Below are 19,285 nucleotides of genomic sequence, written 5' to 3'. Positions count from 1 at the left end.
AGCCACTTAAAATGCCGTGTGACGTTCATCATCTCTTGTGAGCAGCTTGTTTCTCCAGTAAATTGGGTATCGCAGTGAAAAATGATCTCTCGTGGTTCTCGTGTATTTTCATTGGGTTTAATACAGTACTATAAACCTGATTAACACCATGGGACCCTTGTGAAATGCCACTAGTAATGCTGGAAGTGCTACTGAGAAGCAGAGAAAAGTCATGACATTACAAGGCAAAGCTGAATACTTGCTACGTGCTGTCCACTGAGATTTGCAGCTGCGTTGCCCACCATTTCAAGATAACTAGAGCCAGCATAAGGACCATTATAAAGAAAGAAAAGGAAATTTGTGAAGCCTTTGCTGCAGCTACGCCAGCAGGTGTGAAAATCCTGCATGTTTTATGAAATACCTTTTATCAGCTCTTATGTGGGTGCAGGATTGCTATAAGAAAGGCATACCTGTAGATTTTAATATGATTTGAGAAAAAGTGAAGTCATTATATGCCAACTTAAAACAGCATGAAGGTGAAGGATCTAAAGCTGGAGAATTTAATGGCAGAAAAAGATAGTCTGGTAATTTTAGAAAGAGGTTTATTTTAAAAAATGTCAAGATAACAGGAAAAGCAGCTTCTGCCAACCCAGATGCCATAAAGAAAGTCATTGAGGAGAAAGGATATCTGTCTGAACAGGTTTTTAATGCCTATTAAGGTACCCTATTCTGGGAAAAAAATGCCACAAAGGACATTTTTATTAATAAGAAAGAGAAATGAACACCAGGATTTAAGGCAGGAAGGGGCAGGCTAACTCCATTGTTTTGCGCAAATGCAGTCAGGTTTATGATCAGGACTGCCCTTATCTATAAAGCTACCGATTGCTGAGCCTTGAAGGGGAAAGATAAACACCAACTGCCAGTCTTTTGGTTGTACATGAAGGCCTGGGTAGTGAGAACCCTTCTTCTGGATTGGTTTTATCGATGCTTTGTCCTTGAAGTCAGGAAGTACCTTGTCAGTATGGCACTGCCTTTGAAAGTTCTTTCAATATTGTATAATATCTCTGGTCAATACCAAAGGCATCAAGGTCTACTTGCCTCCAAACACAACATCTCTAATTCAACCTCTAGATCAGAGGGTCATAGGAGCTTTAAAGATCATTACACTGCGTATTCTATGGAAAAGATCGTCAGTGCTATGGAAGAGAACTCGGATACGCAGAACATGATGAAAAGCCTGGAAGAATCACAGCATTGAAAACGCCAGTGTTGTTATATTAATAGAAAAAGCCGTGAAAGCCATCAAGCCCGAAACAATAAATTCCTGTTGGAGAAAAATGTGTCCAGATATGCATGTCTTCATAGGATTTATGACCGAGCCAATCCAGGAAATCACGATAGAGATTGTGGATATACAAAAAGGGTAGGGAGTGAAGGGTTTCAAGATACAGATCTTGAAGATGACCTGATGGAGATGAGTGCTTCAGAACCAGTGCCAGGCGATGAGGAAGAAGACATAGAAGAAGCAGTGCGAGGAAACAAATTGACATCAGACAGTCTGACAGAAGGATTCCAGTTATTCAAGATTGCTTTTCATTTCTTTTACAACAGGGACCCTTCTATGACATGGGCACTGGACCTACAACAAACAGTAGGAGGAGTGGTACTGTATAGAAACATTTTCAGAGAAGTGAAAAAGCAAAAAAAAGTCAGACAGAAATTACAGTATATTTCTGTAAAGTGACACTGAGTGTACCTGCATTTCCTGCCTCCTCTTCCACCTCCTCTTCCTTCTCAGCCTACCCAACGTGAAGATGACGAGGATGAAGACCTTTGTGATGATCCACTTCCATTTAATGAATAGTAAATAATCTTCATGCCATACGGTTAATAAATGTATCTTGTGTATAACATAAACTTACATTGTGTATGTGTGTGTGTGTCTTCATGGGAAAATCTAATGACTGTATGGCAAGAACTGTCTTAGACATTCTTGTGTCATCATCACCATCACCATCACTTAAGTGTTCATCGTGTAGAATATCATGTGCAAGACTTGTATTGAAATGGGTAGCCTATCCTTAGATAGGCATAAGGTGAGTGGTATTTAATATACAATTAATAATGTGTTAGTTTTCTTACTGTTTTGTAACTGCTTTCAAAGAATTACATTCGTGTACTTGTACAGTATAGTATGCCTCTCACAATTGGAGAAACTGTATCAGCTTATCATTACAGGTAAGTGGTTTTTAAAAAACTGTAACAGTGTTTCCAAATACTGTATTATGAATATGACTACAATACTGTATGCCATAAAAATTTTATAACAATTTGTTCTTTGGTGAGTAGACTAGACTACCATGAAGCAACATACTGATTACACTAGACTGCCATAAAGCAATCTTTGCTGCTGCTTTGTTCTCGTTGCATGAATCCTGAAACTTGTAATTAAGTATGAATTTCTTTTTCACATTATCTTTTCATTATTGATGTCTAGTGTAAGCAATACATATAATATCTACATGCTTTGTATCATATAAGACAATATTGAAGTGGGTACTGAGACAATTCATCTTGTAAACAGATGGTATAAACTTATGGTATTGATAAAATACAGTACAGTACTAGAAATGTATTTTCTCTTCCTTATGATTTCCTTAGTATTATTTTCTTTTCTCTAGCTTACTTTATTGTAAGAACACAGTATATAATACATTTAACATACAAAATATGCGTTAATTGACTGTTTATGTTATTGGTAAGGCTTCTGGTCAACAGTGGGCTATTAGTATTAATAGTAAAGTTTTGGGGGAGTTAAAAGTTATACACAGATTTTCCACTGTATGTGGGATCTGTGCCCATAATCCTCATGTTGTTCAAGGGCCAACTGTACATGTTATTGTAACTTCCTTTTTTAGGTCTTACTTTTGAGGAGAGGGATATCATTGAAGGAGCCTTCCGTCAAGGTCAGATTCGGATCTTGGCAGCAACCTCTACTCTTTCATCTGGGGTGAATTTACCTGCACGTCGTGTGATTATTCGGACTCCTATATTCAGTGGTCGAACTTTAGATATTCTTACTTATAAGCAGATGGTTGGTCGTGCTGGCAGGAAAGGAGTAGACACAGTAGGTGAGTTTGAACTTAATTGTAATAGCGTTGCTAAGGACAGTGTCATTCTAGTTGAAATTTGGCTAATACCTGGTAACCCATTTCTCACGATGTGGTGTTTGTTATCCAAAGCACTAATGTCATTTTTTGGATTTACTTAATATTTATAATGAGTATAACTTATAATTTTCATGTTGTCAACCATTGATTTTCTACTAATGTAGAATTAAGATTTTCTTTTGTATATACAATGAAACGATTCAGTATTATGTTAAGATAATTTATCACATTAGCTGGAATATGATTTTTAATGATAGTCTACTATTTAGTGCTAATGAAAGGAGTAATTTTCATGGGTATTAGTTCTGCTTAAGCAACTGGTCTAAGAGAGTTGAGAGCTGGGAAACACTCTCACAGTTTGGGAATAGGGACTTCACATACCATCTTTTTCTCACTAAATTGGTGCTGTCTGTGAAAACAACCTTCTCAGTTTTTTATCTTGCCTCAGCAGTCCAAACAACAGTTTTGTCTTAAGCAATGAGGAGGAGGCTTGTTTGAATTAAATATCAAGATAGCAGCAAATATTATTTCTAACCTCTTACATTATTCTGAGTATGGCTAAATTGTTATGAGTCTTCTAACATTAAGAATTTTGGGAGGAACATTCTCTGTCACTTTATCTTCTCTAGGATGTTGTTTATTGACTCCAGTATTATACTATGTATAAAATAAATAGACAAACAGTTCTGTGACTACTGAAGAGATACTAGGATATCCAGGAGAAAAGAGAAAGTCTTAATGGGAAAATAGGTGGGATATTCTGGGCACAAAAAGCTGGGTAGTATACCGAGAAAAGTGACTTTTAGAGTAACTTTTCATGTGAAGTCCCCAAATACAGTTAATACTCATTAAGAATGGATTTTGTATTTGTGAATTTGCTCGCTTACTAAAATTTTTTCATAACTCCCAAATCAATACTTGTGGGACTTTTGTGGACAAGTGCAGAGCAATGAAAAATTGGAATCTCTGGAAGTACACGTCCCTGCAGATGTTCAACAAGGTGAACTACTTTCTTGACACTCTACCTTCTTGTTTTAGCTCCCATACTACGGTATAAACAAGCATCCTTTTCAAGGTCTTTAGTGCCGCATTTTTCATATTTAGGGGTGTTTTGGTGATTTAGCTGTTTAAAGTGACCCCTCAAGTATAGTGCTGAAGTGCGATTACCTAGTGTTCTGAAGTGCAAGAAGGCTGTGATGTGCCCTATTCAGAAAAAAGTGTGTTAATAAGCCTTGTTCAGCCATGAGATATAGTGCTGTTGGCTGTGAGTTTAATGTTCATAAACCAACAATATATGAGTATATTAAATAAGGTCTCTTTAAACAGAAACACACATACAACAACATTTTTGTATTGATTGGCTAATGAAAATATTGAGTCTAGGGGCTTGCAGGAAGCTAACCCTGTACTTCTCCTAGAAGCAATGGTTCAGTACTCCCTAGTAATTCAGTGTTTGTGGTGACTTTATGGAATGTAACTACAGACGTAATAAGAATTGACTATAACTTATTGGTGGCTGAATTAGAATATAAGTTCACTGAGGTAACAAAAGCCAACATAATAGGTGCATAAACAAGGTAGAGTTACTTTCTTATCATATAACAGTACAATTGTAAGTAATCCGGGGCTGATACAGTGACTCCAATATCAGGGACCTACTTTTCTAGTTTGTTTTTCCATGTGCAGCAATATCATTTCTATTCTGTGGTATAAGATGACTATTCCAGTCTCTGTTATCACATCCACATTTCAGCCATCAGGAAGGGAAATGAGGAAGTAAAGGGCACACTTCCTGCCCTTTAAGAAGTTGCATATAGTATTTCTCCTCACATACAAATGGCCAAAACTTAGTCATATGGTTATGTTCCCCACCTGTAAAGGAGGCTGGGGAATATAATCTTTAGCTGAGTGGCATTGTGCCCAGTTGACACTTAGGAGTTTTATTAAAGGAAGAATGAGAGAATGGCTATTAGGGGACATCCATCAGTCTCAGCCCCAAATGACTTATCTATCTATAATCCCTGAAGGGCCATTGATCTGCCTCTCTTTTAAGCTCTAAAATTTTGGTGATTATAAAAACCATCCAACTCATTGGATTTCCCCTACTATAGGCATTAACGATGTTTATCCTGATTCTGTTTCTTACTTTACCTACAAAATGTGCAGATTACAAGTATGTGTTTAAAAAGGGTGGTGGGATGAGGCTAAGACAATCCCTTCCCATTCCTGTCTGCTTCTCTCTGCTCCTCCCCCAACTCTCATGTCTCAGTAGACTCACAACTTTGGAGAGTGCAGTGTAAGTTCATTTTACACAGATACTCTTCTTTCAGGGCTAGAGAGTCTTAAGGTAAGGTAGAAGATAAGGAGGTTTTATTTGCCTTGCTACATTCTTAGCTTGTGCTTATCTTTCTTATGGGGAAGAATAATTGAAAGTTTGGTGCCCTGGACTAATAATTATCAAGCCTTAAATCAGACAACATTCAAACAAAAGCAAAATATACTGCAATAACTTTATTTCTAAGGTATTAGAAATTTCTGAGATTTTTGACGTCACATGATGTTCCATTTCAGGGTGGCATATGGCTTAGCTCAGAATTTCCATCAAGTGGGGAATGTGTGAATATAGTATTTTATATTAACTGTTAAGATTTAACGACTTGGTCATGCTTTTGGACTGTGTAGTATCTTTGTCACTTATATGGATTTTCTAAATGATGTTAACATTTCTTGGACAGTTCATAGTGTTTTATTTTGATAATACTTTAATCTTTCTGGGGATTTCCTGGATCCCCAGATCCAGAATGATGGTACTTTGTGCCAAAATAGTGATTTGCAATTCAAATTGTCAGTAATAGATGGTTTGATTCCAATTGACTTCTCTGCTGTGATATGATTACAGTACCCTCCCAGAAAGGTAGGAGCAGGAACCTGGACATACCTATATATTAGGATTAATTTGGGCATTTTCATAAATCTTGCGCATCCTAGAAAAGGTTTGTCTATTTTGTTGAATAATAAAAGCCCAAAGTGGGTTGTTCTCCTGCTATGAGAGACAGGAAGGGGGAGACCTTCACAAAGAGAAATTTATGTCCTGTATCTAGGCAAGTTGGGAGAGGGTGATGAGCTTTTTCAGTGTTTGCTGTTTCCCAATTGCCTTCAGGTCAAAATAATCATTAATTTAAAAAAAGTAGCATATTTTGGTGTAGCATACATATTCTGATCCCTTTCAATCCAAAGTTCAGAAAAACAAAATATTAGCAAAAATTCTATGACCATAATAATTACTATAATCTATTATTTCTTTTAAAACTATTAAGCCAGCTAAATTCTCTTTAGCTGGTATCTTATGGAATTGTGTTGTGATTGTGCAAATGTCTGATTTTCTTTTTCTTTTTTTGGTTATAGGTGAGAGTATCTTAATTTGTAAGCACTCTGAGAAATCGAAAGGCATAGCTCTACTTCAGGGATCTCTAAAACCTGTTCGCAGCTGCCTGCGAAGACAAGAAGGAGAAGAAGTAACTGCGAGCATGATAAGAGCTATTCTGGAGGTAAGAGAGCATTCGCTAAATTACCACTTGTTCTTATGCACCTGTAATACAATGATTGACCTTTAGTATGTGAAAAATACTAGCTTTGTGTTTCTTTATAAGATTATTTATAGTCTTCCTAAGTCTGAATCTCTTCTATTTTATATAGCTATTTCCTGGAATTTAATACAGCTACTGCTGTATCAATCTTTTAATTATTTAAATATGTTTTAAAAAATTATTTTCTGAATTTTAAAAAAAGGTGACAAATGGACTCTAATTCCTCCATCCAGATTATACCTATTGACATTAAAATGAAATCAAATTACAAATCCACATGATTAGAAGTTTCAAACAATATAGAAAGATTTAAAGTGAAAAATAATACTTTCTGCTCAGAGTCCTCAAAGGTAACCCTTTTAAAGTGTTTCATGTATCCATCCAGAAAAGTGTTCTATTCATATACCAGCACGTCTTGCAATTGGCTTCAGTAATGGTACTGGGGGTACTGGTGCCTATACTCAGACTCTTTTTATTTTTCCTATTTAGCTCTCAGTTTGAAAAAGAAAAGTTATCGATTACATAGAGTTAGTAAAGATGAACAAAGCAGGCATTCTCATATACTGCTGAAACTCTTGGAGGGCAATTTGTTCCTACCAACTAAGACCAAAAAAAAAAAAAAAAGCTCATAGCCATTTATCCAGCAAATCCACATTTAGGAATTATGTCTAGGAATGTATTTGTGAAATTACATCAAATAAAACGTACACAAATGTTTATTATGGCACTATAGGTAATAAGACAAAAATTGGAAACAACCAAAGTATTATTAATACTAAATAAGTCTTGGAAAAACTAAGGTAACTCTGTTTAGGATGATTTGATATTTTTCCAATATATATTAAATGAAAGAAGGCAAGGGGAGAATTAGTACATAGAATAGAATAGTTGTGGGAAAATGATATCCACAAGACACAACTGACTTCATTGTTTTCTGTTCCTAACTGCTTCAATTCTAGCATTCATGTATGCCCACATATTTCAGAAGGGGGGATGAGAAGAATTAATTCAGTTCATGGCCATGAGCCATCAATACCTCCTTTATATATGTTGTTAGTTTCTACATTTCAGGTAGATAATGATTCACTTATTTTCATTTATGAGAAAATGTTGTATCTACTTTTAAGGAAAACGCTTCATGTTAAAAGTAGGTGTTATCTACGTTTATATTGAATGATGATGGAAGAGTTAATAAAGAGTCTCTACATTAAGATACTGAGAGTGTTTAAAGAGAACAAAATCACTTCATTTTTTTTTTATATCTTGAGGACCTGTATGTCTTAATAAAAAGTTACAGAAAATTTCAAACCTCTTATATCAGGTAATAGTTGGTGGTGTGGCAAGTACATCACAAGATATGCAGACTTATGCTTCTTGCACATTTTTGGCTGCAAGTATGAAAGAAGGGAAGCAGGAAATTCAGAAAAATCAAGATCCTGTTCAACTTGGAGCAATTGAGGACTGTGTATTGTGGCTGCTAGAAAATGAATTCATCCAGGCTACTGAAGCTAGTGATGGAACAGAAGGTAACGATGATTTCTTAGTTTCAATTTACCCACATTTTCATCTTCCGTGACTTAGAATGTGTACTACTGCTTAGTAAAATGAAATTGGCTTTTCAAGCAGTATAAAAGGAAACTGACTTTTCAAGAAGTGTATCAACTCATACTTAGTAAGTCAATGTTGTGTTCAGCAACACAGACAATTAGCGTAGAGCCTACTCAGAAATATCCATGCACTGGGCAAGATTCTGTCTGTAAAATTTATCAAAGCCTAAAAGGTTAATTACACGATATAGAAAGACAGTGTGTTGTTTTATTTTTAACATCTGATCCTTCATTTTCCCACCCCCACACCCAAATCAGGAAAAGTATATCATCCAACACATCTTGGTTCGGCAACTCTTTCTTCTTCACTTTCTCCAACTGATACTTTAGATATTTTTGCTGACCTCCAAAGAGCAATGAAGAGCTTTGTTTTAGAGAATGATCTACATATTGTCTATCTGGTAAGCTCTGTTTTCTTCACTATTGTTTTGGTGAAAATGGGGAGAAAAATACATGTATAGAATCTTGAACATCAAAAATACCCTAAGGGAACATCTTGTCTGTTTTCCTTGACTAGAGTAGTTGTGGTGGGAATAGAAAAGAAGAGGTAAGAAGAGGGTTATTTTAAAGTATTAAGCTAAATTTTCTAGTGACCTTTTAATCTATTTGCCTACTTAATCTATTTTCTCTAACCTTCTTTCAGAACAGATTTGAGGGATTTATAAAAACATATATTTTACAATATATAAGAGAATAGCAAAGGACAATGAGATATCAAGAAATTAGAGATAAGATCATAATGTAAAATTCAAGCAAAGGTTGGTACATAAACTTGAATGCCATTAAGTTATATACAGTTGCTGTGGCCAACTTTGGTTCTGGGCTTTCTAGCCACTATAGCAAAGAGGGAAGCTTGATTAGTCTCCATATTCAAAAGATAAAAAAAATTAGGAAAAGCATTGAATTTTATTGCATAAGAAAAATTTAGTCCTAAAAAGACACTATGGGAGTTAAACACTTTTAATACAATCTCTATAATAAATACAATAAAGAATTTTAAAGTTTACATTAGACAATTTAAAAAAATATTATTTTAATAACAAATATTTTGATAAGAACTGAGTAAAACAGAGTTTGAGATCATATTCTCTGGCAAGAATTTGGCCAGAAGTACTTAATTTTTTTCAATTAAAAGTAGATGTGGGGAATGATGTCAGCAAGATGGTGGAACTGGAAGTCCGAGCTCTTGTCTCCATCACAGAAATATAGGTTAGCAATTATTCACAGACAAGAATGCCTTTCTAAAAATCCTAGGTCTGGTGGTGAGGTTGAAACTTTTTTTGGCCCTGACGCAAGAACTGACTATGCGTTAATTTTGTGAAAACCACTGGCCACACCCCGTAACTCCATGGGACCCCGCTCCACTAACTTAGGAGGCATCACTGGGGGCTTTGTCAACACTGGGTCAACCAGTCCAGCCTGTGCATCTAAGGAGGCTCTATTAGCGGCTGAGCCTTACACGTAGCTGGCATTGGCAACAGGCCCAGGGGTTGACAGCTGGTTTCCATTCACAATGAGGCCACCCCCAAATGCCTGCAGTTCCAGCACAGGGGGCAACCAACTGCATATAGCTTTGTAGCTCCTACCAGTTAATCCTGGGCTGGTCACAGACAGTGGGTGACATTGGTTTGCACAGGAACCCCTCCCAACAAACAACACAGCAAGGGGCCGGCCTCAGACCAGACCAGAGAACTACCCGATTAGCCCCACACCCAAAGGGTGGTCTCAACAGGCACAAGAGGCCACGGGGGCAGATCCCCCTTTGAAGGGTCACCCCCCACACAGCAGCTCATACATTGTGGCATAGCCAATTCTCACAGCCAGTCAGCCTGAGAGTGAATTCCACTCACTGATGTATCAAAAGCAATCAAGGCTCAACTACAACAGGAGAACACACATAACACACACATGGGACACTCCTGGAACACAGACACAGGTGATCAGGGAGATTGCCACTGGACCACACAGGATGCCTACTCCATAAGGCTGCCTGCCTAGCAAAGACTGAGAGACATAGGAGATCTACCTAATACATAGAAACAAACACAGAGAGGCAGCCAGAATGAGGAAACAAACAAACATATCCCAGATGAAAGAACAGGAGAAACCTCCAGAAAAAGAACTGAATGAAACAGAGGCAACCAACCTACCAGGGATAGACTTTAAAACATAAAGAATGCTTAGGGAACTTAGTGAGAATTTCAACACAGAGATAGCAAGCATAAAGAAAGACATAGAAACCATAAAAAAGAACCAGTCAGAAATGAAGAATACAATAACTGAAATGAAGAATGCACTAGAAAGAATCAAAAGCAGATTAGATGAAACAAAGGATCACATCAGTGATTTAGAAGACAAGGTAACAGAAAACACCCTGTTGTAAGAACAAAAAGAAAACAATTAAAAAATAATGAAGATAGTTTAAGGGACCTTGGGACAACATCAAGCATAACAACATAGGAGTACCAAAAGGAGAAGAGAGAAAGCCATGTGCAAAAAGAAAGAAACTAGACTGCTTTCTGTTGCCATATACCAAAACCAGCTCAAAGTGGATCAGATCAAAGGCCTAAACATCAGACCTGAAACAGTAAATTGCATAGAAGAAAGCATAGGTACTAAATTTATGGACTTTGGGTTCAAAGAGGATTTTATGAATTTGACCTCAAAGGCAAGGGAAGTAAAAACAAAAATTAATGAATGGGACTATAGCAAACTAAACAGCATCTGCACAGCAAAAGAAACCGTCAACAAAATAAAGAGGCAACCAAGTGAATGGGAGAAGATATTTGCAAACAACACCTCTGATAAGGGGCTAATATCCAAAATATGTACAGAGCTCATACAATTCAACAACAAAAAAACAAACCAGTTAAAAAATGGGCAGAGGACCTAAACAGACACTTCTCCCAAGAAGACATACAAATGGCCAACATATCTATGAAAAGATGCTTAGCTTCACACTAGTTATTGGGATAATGTAAATCAAAACCACAATGAGCTACCACGTCACACCTGTTAGAATGGCTATTATCAACAAGAGAAGTAATAACAAGTGTTGGAGAGGCTGTAGAGAAAAAGGAACCCTCATACACTGCTGGTGGGAATGTAAATTGGTACAGCCACGATGGAAAACAGTATGGAGGTTCCTTAAAAAATTAAGAATGGAATTACAATACACCCAGCATTCTCTCTCCTAGGTATCTACCAAAAAAAAATCTGAAAATATTTATCTGTAAAGACATATGTATTCTTATACTCATTGCTGCATTATTCGAGGTGGCCAAGACTTGGAAACAGCCAAAGTGTTCTTGGATAGATGATTGGATAAAGAAGATATACTTATATACAATGGAATATTACTCAGCCATCAAAAAGATGAATTAATCTGTCTGTTTAAACATACCCTTATGAATGTGAAGTACTACCTCATTATGGTTTGGATTCGCATTTCTCTAATGGTTAATGATGTTGAGCATATTTTCATGTGCTTATTGACCATTTGGATATCTTCCTTAGAAAAATATCTGTTCAGATCATTTGCCCATTTTTAAACTGGGTTATTTTTAAATTATTGAGCTGTAAGAGTTCTTTCTATATTCTGGATACAACTCTCTTATCAGATATATGATTTGCAAATATTTCCTCCCATTCTTGTCTTTTTTACAGTTTTGATGATACCTTTTGAAGCACAAAAGTTTTTAATTTTTATGTTGATTTTTTTTTCGTTTGGTGTCATATCTAAGCATCCGTTCTGTAACACAGTATCACAAAGATTTACTCCTATGTTTTCTTCTAAGAGTTTTATAGGTTTAGGTCTTATATTTAGAGGTATGACCCACTTTGATTTTTGTGATTGGTATAGGTAGGGACCTAACTTCATTCCTTGCATATGCATATCCAGATGTCCCAATACCGTTTGTTGAAAATCCATTCAATTAATTTGTCATCCTTGACGAAATCAATTGATCATAAATGTGAGGGTTTACTTTTGGACTTTCCTATTTCATTATCTGTATGTTTATCCTTATGCCAATACCATATTGTTTTGATTAGTGTAGCTTGGTAGTAAGTTTTGAAATCAAGAAATGTGAGCCCTTTAACTTTATTCTTCTTTTTGAAAAATGTTTTGACTATTCTCAGTCCCTTGTATTTTCTTATGAATTTTAGGATCAGTTTCTGCAAAGAAGTGGCTAGATTTTGATAGGGATTGTGTTGAATCTAAAAATCAATTAAAGGAATATTGTCATCTTAACAATATTAAGTCTTCCAGTTCATGGGCTGTCTTTCTATTTAATTAGGTCTTCTTCAATTTTTTTCAACAATTTTTATAGTTTTCAGAGTAAAAGTTTAGTATTTCTTTTTTAAAGCTTATTCCTAAGCATTTTATTCTTTTTGATGCTACTGTAAATGGAATTGCTTTCTGAATTTCATTTTCAGATTGTTTATTAAAGTGTATAGAAAAACAAATTTTTGTATATTTATCTTGTATCCTGAAACCTATTAAACTTGTTTATTAACTTTAATAGTATTTTGGTGAATTCCTTAAGATTTTATATAGATAAGAGCTTCCCATCTGCAAATAGAGATAGTTTTGTTTCTTCCTCGCCAATCTGGATGTCTTTTATTTCTGTTTCTTGCCTAATTGACCTGACTAGAATCTGCAATAAAATGTGGAATAGAGGTAGTGAAAGCAGACATCTTTGTCTTGTTCCTGATCTTAGGGGGAAAGCATTCAGTCTTTCACCATCAAGTTAGCTGTGTTTTTTTTTTTTTTTTTTTTGTTGTTGTTGTTGTTGTTTTGGCAGATGGCTTTTATCAGGTTGAGGAAGTTACCTTCTATTCCTAGTTTGTTGAATATTTTTATCATGAGTTAAATTTTGTCAAGTGCTTTTTCTGTTTCTATTGAGATCATCATGCAGTTTTTGTTCACTCTATTGATATAGTGTATTTCATTAATTGATTATCAGATATTATATTAATCTTGAATTTTCCAGGTAAATACCACTTGGTCATGTATAATACTATTTATACATTGTTAGATTTAGTTTACTGGTATTTTGTTAAAGAATGTTGAATCTATATGCATAAGATATATTGGTCTGTAGTTCTCTTTCCTCACTCTGTGTAGTTTTGAGGTAATACTAGCTTCATTGCATTAGTTAAGAAGTGTTCTCTCTTCTGGTTTTCCAGAAGAATTTGTAAAGGATTCCTATTAATTCTTATTTAAACATCTAGGAGATTTCACCAGTCAAGTTATTTGTGCTTGGGCTTTTTTTTTTGGAGTAAATTATTGATTACTAATTCAGTGTCTATACTGGTTATAGGCCTATTCAGATTTTCTATTTTTTCTTGAATCAATTTTGGTAGTTTCTGTGTTTCCAAGAATTTGTCCATTTTATCTAGGTTATCCAATCTGTTGGTATTTAATAATTGTTTCTAGTATTTCCTTATAATCCTTTTTATTTCTGTAAGGTCAGTCTGTAGTGGTGACCCCTCTTCTATTCCCGATTTTAGTAATTTGTGTCTTTTCATTTCTTGATCAGACTAGCTAAAAGTATTTCAATTTTGTTGATCTTTTCAAAGAACTGTTAAAAGTTTTTAAACAAGGAGGCCATTAAAGTGAGGTAGCTCTAATGTCTTGGTAGCTTATCTAAGCAAAGATTCAGTGTGCTTGAGTCTAAGAAAATGAAACTTAAGAACAACCAATCACAGCCAGCCAACGAGGCTTTCCCAAGTAAGGCAACTGCATAAGCTATAACCAATCAAATAATTTATTTGCTTTGCTTCAGCACCTTCCCTATAAAAACTTTGCCCCTAGTCCTTTCAGTGGAGGGCTCTTAACCACCTTTCATTTGGCGCTGCACAGTTTGAATCAGTGTATGCGCAAATGAACTCTTGAAAAAATTTGATGTTCCTCAGTTTACCTTTTAGCAACCTATTTTGGTTTAGTTGATTTCTCTCTTTACTCTTTTTTATTAATTTCTGCACTTTATTATTTTTCTTCTTCTTCCTTTGGGTTTACTTAGGCCTTCCATTTGCAGTGTCTTAAGGTAGAGCATTAGGATGTTGATTTTAGATCATTTTTAATGTAAACATTTATAGATATAAATTTCCCTCAAGGCACTTCTTTCACTGCATTCTGTAAGTTTGGTATGTTATGTTTTCATTTTCATTCATTCAAGGTACTTTGTACTTTTTATTGTTTCTTTTCTGATGCATTGTTATTTAGTAGTGTCTTATTTAATTTCTACCTTGTGAATCTCCAAAAATTTTTGTCATTTATTTCTAATTTCATTTCATTGCTGTAAAACATACTTTGTAAGATTTCAATCCTTTCACATTAATTGAGGCTTGTTTTATTGCTGAGTATGTGGTCTATCCTGGAGAATGTTCAATGTGAACTTGAGAAGAATATGCATTTTGCTGTTGTTGGGTGGAGTTCAACATATGTCTATTAGGTGTAGTTGATTTAGTGTATTGTTTTAATCTTATGTTTCCTGTTGATCTTCTGCTTACCTGTTTCCCCGAAAATAAGACCTACCCCGAAAATAAGCCCTAATTAAGATCGTCAGCCAGATGGACGCATTTAGTATGCTATGACAATGTTCCAGAAGAAGATGACATGACTGTATTTAAATAAATGTAGATTGTTGTACATGAAAAAATAAGACATCCCCTGAAAATAAGCCCTAATGGAGCAAAAATTAATATAAGACCTGGTCTTATTTTCAGGAAACGGTAGTTTTCTATCCATTGTTGAATGTGATATGTAGATGATGTAATACAGAATTGTACACTTGAAACCTATGTAATTTTACTAACCATTGTCACCTCAATAAATTTTAATTAAATTCAAAAAAAAAAAAGAAAGGATACTTAAGTCTTCAACTATTATTTTTTAATGGTTTATTTTTCTCTTCATATCTGTCAAGGTTTGTTCACATATTTCAAGGCCCCGGAGGTATTTACAATTGTTATATCTATTACACTTGATGGATTGATCCTTTTAACGTTATAAAGTGTTCTTCTTATATCTGTTAACAGTTTTTTTTTAAAGTCTGTCTGTTCTGATATTATTATAGCCGCTCTGGCTTTGGTATGGTTGTGGTTTGTGTGATATTTTCCCTTCCTTTTACTTTTGACTTATTTGCATTTTTAAATCTATATTGTGTCCCCTATAGACAGCATATAGTTGGATTCTGTTTTTTTATCCAGTCTGTCAATTTCTGTCTTTGATTAGATTATTTAACCCATTCACATTAAATGTTATTATTGAAATAGTTGGATTTACATCTTTCATATTTTTTGTGTCTTTTTATTTTCTATATAGTTCATGGCTTTCCCCTCTATATTTCTTTTTTGATTTATTTTGAATTAAGTGAATATTTTCTGTATAACATATTAATTTCTTTAATTAATTTTTCTCTATATTTTTGGAGTTACTTTACCAGTGGTTACTCAAAGGATTACTATATACAGCTCAAAATGTACACAAACTTAATTCCAATGATATATGAAACATTATTCTTGTATACCTCTATTCCTGTTCCTTTTTTGTGCTATTACTATTATACATGTGGCATCTGTATGTGTTACAAATGTAACAATCCATTGTTATAATTTATTTTATATAATTTTATATCTTTAAAGAAGCTGAGAGAAGAAAGGAAAGCAAATGTATGTTTACAGAATTTGTTACATCAACATTCTCATTTAAGATTTGTGTTTTTCTTTATTTGTTCCTATGGATTTTAGTTACTATCTTTTGTCATTTCCAATACACCTTTGCTCACACTTGCCTTCTTCGGGCTTGTAATTTTTTTTTTTTTATGTTATATTACACTTTTTTGTACAGTTGCTTTTTAAAATAGTCAATAGAAAAAAGGAGGGGAACTATGCAATAATACTATTTTTATATGTCTCCATAGAATTATCTTTATTGGCACTCTGTTTTTTTGTGTGGAGTGAAAATATTGTTTTGGGTCACTTTCTTTCAATCTGAAGAGCTTTCTTTAGTATTTCTTGTAAGGCAAATCTTCTAGCAACAAATTTTCTCAGTTTTTGTTTATCTGGGAATGTCTTTATTTTGCCTTTATTTTAGAAATATAATTTTCCTTTATGTGATATTCTTGGTTGACAGTTTTTCTTTCTTCCAGCAGTTTGAATATGTCATTTCACTGCATTCTGGCCTCCACTGTTTTTGATGAGAAGTCAGTTCTTAATCTTACTGGGTTTCACTTGTGTACAATGAGTTGTTTTTCTTTTGCTGCATTCAAGATTTTCTCTTTTCTTGGTTTCTTACATTTTGACTATGATGCATCTGGGTGTGGATCTTTTTGAATTTATGCTACTTAGAGGTCACTTAGTCTCTTGATATGTAGATTAATGTTTCTCATCAAATTTGGAAAGTTTTTAGCCATAACTTTTTTCCATTTTTATTTATTCTTTTGTATTTTCTCCTGGTACTCAATTATGCTTATGTTGGTGTACTTAATGCTTCCCACATTTCTCTGAGGCTCTGTTCATTTTCCCCTCCTTTTTCTCCCCTCTCAGATTGCATAATCTCTATTGTTCTATCTTTGTTTTTTGCCGTTTCTTCTTGTGCCAGCTTGCAGCTACTGTGAAGCTCTATAGTGAATTGTTCATTTCAATTATTGTACTTTCCAACTCCAGAATTGCCATTTGGCTCCTTATTTATTTATTTATTTTTTTAAAATATCAGTTCTTTCTCTTTTCTTATATTCTCTACTTGATGAGACATTGTCAGTAGACCTTCCTTTACTTCATTAAACATGGTTTCCCTTTGTCCTTTGACCATAATCATAATGTTTGCTTTGAAGTCTTTATCCGATATTTCCAACATCTGGAATCACTCAAAAGTGTTTCTTTTGCCTGCTTTTCCCCTGTGTTTGGGACACACTTTTCTTTTTTTCTTTGGATGGATGTCTTATAGTTTTTTTGTTTTATATTGTTTTGTTATTGAATCCAGGACATTGTAGGTAATATATTGTAGCAATATTGATTCTTCTTCTCCTCACTCCTATTTCGATTTTCCTGATTCTTTCTTAGAAATCCTATAAAATACTTAAGGTACTTCACATCGGAATATAGAGATTAAAAGTGTCTGTGATTAAAGTTCTTGGAGTCTATGAAATCCAGTTTGTATGTTAGTGGTCTCTTCTTTTTCTCTTGTCTGTGAATTGTTTGTGAATAAATGAAGTTTCCATATAAATGAAGTATTATCACATTTAGAAATTTTTCCAAATACTGAGGCCTTTGTTTTTAATATGACATTTACATTTACCTGTTCCTTTTGTAATTCAAGTTTTACCTAATGAATTATGCTTCTTCCCTTTAGGTTACACCTATGTTTGAGGATTGGACAACAATAGATTGGTATCGATATTTCTGTTTGTGGGAGAAGTTGCCAACTTCTATGAAACGGGTGGCAGAGCTAGTGGGAGTTGAAGAAGGGTTCTTGGCTCGCTCTGTGAAAGGAAAAGTAGTAGCCAGAACTGAAAGACAGTACCGACAAATGGCCATCCATAAAAGGTAAATATCAAGGAGCCTGGACTACCCAGTATTTAGCACAGTATTGGATATACAGTAGATGTCCACTTTATTGAAATCACTTTCATTGTCCTTAAAATCAAAGTTTTGGCTGAATATAGTAAATATTTTCAATTTACTGTATTTATTGATATATTAGTTTCATCCTTGATACTTGTAGTTTAGAAGCCGTTATATATGAAGACCTTTTAAAATAGAACATTTAATTAGTTCCTTTCCTTGAAGAAGATGTGAATCAGTATGCTTTAAAGAAAGGAAGAATGCTTCTATTATCCTTTCAAGTGATTCATTACCAGTAGGGAAGAGCCAATTAAAAGATTCAGATGGGGAAATTGCATAGGCTTTTAGCTTTTTTGAAATAAAATTATTTTTCTTAAAGCATTAGTCTCTATATATTATTTACAACATAATCAAGTGTAAATTTTGTAAGGATTTATATACTTGGAGTATTTGTGGCACTATTGCCATTCAAAGTAAAACTGATTTTTATAATTAAATCCTGTCAATTTATTGAAATATGATTAGATGATCGTATAATTGTATCAAGTATTCTTTTAAATTTTTGTGCCATCATGTTTCTTGAACCAAGTCTTATTTCTTCAAATTAATTAGCATTATCAAAATATGTTTGTTATACAGATATTAGTTATTTGCTATAGTAACTAATATATGTCAGAACTTACTTTATAAACATTGAGCTCATTGGACAAACATTGAGCTCAGTGGACAAACACTGAGTCTTTGTCCACTAATCCTATATCTTACTAGTAATCTTTTCAGAGTGTGTAACCCTCTCTTGCCTTTTTGATTCTTACTTGTTTCACAACGTGTATGTTTATAGTAGACATAAGTGATCTCTTACCATATTTTTGGTGATTTACTTTCCAGGTTTTTTACCAGTCTTGTGTTATTAGATTTAATCAGTGAAGTTCCCTTAAAGGAAATTAACAAGAAATATGGATGCAATCGTGGACAGATTCAGTCTTTACAACAGTCAGCTGCTGTTTATGCAGGTCAGTTAAACAAGAGTTTCCACATTTACTTAAGACTCTGTTTGTGGTCAAGTTAAGATTACTTTTCTTTTCCAAATTCCATTTTGTTGCATGCTTCACTAAAAGTGAGGGGATCATATCAAGCCATAATTTTGTGTTATCCCTGTCATCAGAAAACTACAGCTCCCCTGGCCTCGGGTTCCCTGCCACAGAAGACCGGCAGCCAGCTGAGTGTCTGGACCTTAGTGTCCCCTTCATTCCTAAAGACCTGCTGACCAGGCCTTTGTTTTCTGTGTTTTCTTCTTCTTTTTTATTTTTCCCCATTGCCTGATGCAAGAAGAAACAGAAACAAAGTTCTCCCTTTTCTAATCTAGTTATTA

At 34.5% G+C, this 19,285-nt stretch overlaps 1 protein-coding gene across 1 annotated transcript in view; it reads left to right on the top strand.

The window, feature by feature from the left end:
* Window positions 1–19,285, top strand: part of POLQ (DNA polymerase theta) — a gene marked incomplete at its 5' end in the record, with an annotated part of 85,601 nt that overhangs the window by 17,620 nt on the left and 48,696 nt on the right. The window contains 6 exons of the mRNA XM_081072459.1: window positions 2,898–3,110; window positions 6,555–6,697; window positions 8,058–8,262; window positions 8,602–8,744; window positions 17,702–17,895; window positions 18,802–18,926. Coding sequence (XP_080928585.1) covers window positions 2,898–3,110; window positions 6,555–6,697; window positions 8,058–8,262; window positions 8,602–8,744; window positions 17,702–17,895; window positions 18,802–18,926 — 1,023 coding nt within the window. The remainder of the gene's footprint in view (window positions 1–2,897; window positions 3,111–6,554; window positions 6,698–8,057; window positions 8,263–8,601; window positions 8,745–17,701; window positions 17,896–18,801; window positions 18,927–19,285) is intronic.

The sequence above is a fragment of the Rhinolophus hipposideros genome (genome assembly GCF_964194185.1).
Source record: "Rhinolophus hipposideros genome assembly, chromosome: 2".
NCBI lineage: Eukaryota > Metazoa > Chordata > Mammalia > Chiroptera > Rhinolophidae > Rhinolophus > Rhinolophus hipposideros.
This window is presented reverse-complemented; position numbering and strand designations above follow the sequence as displayed.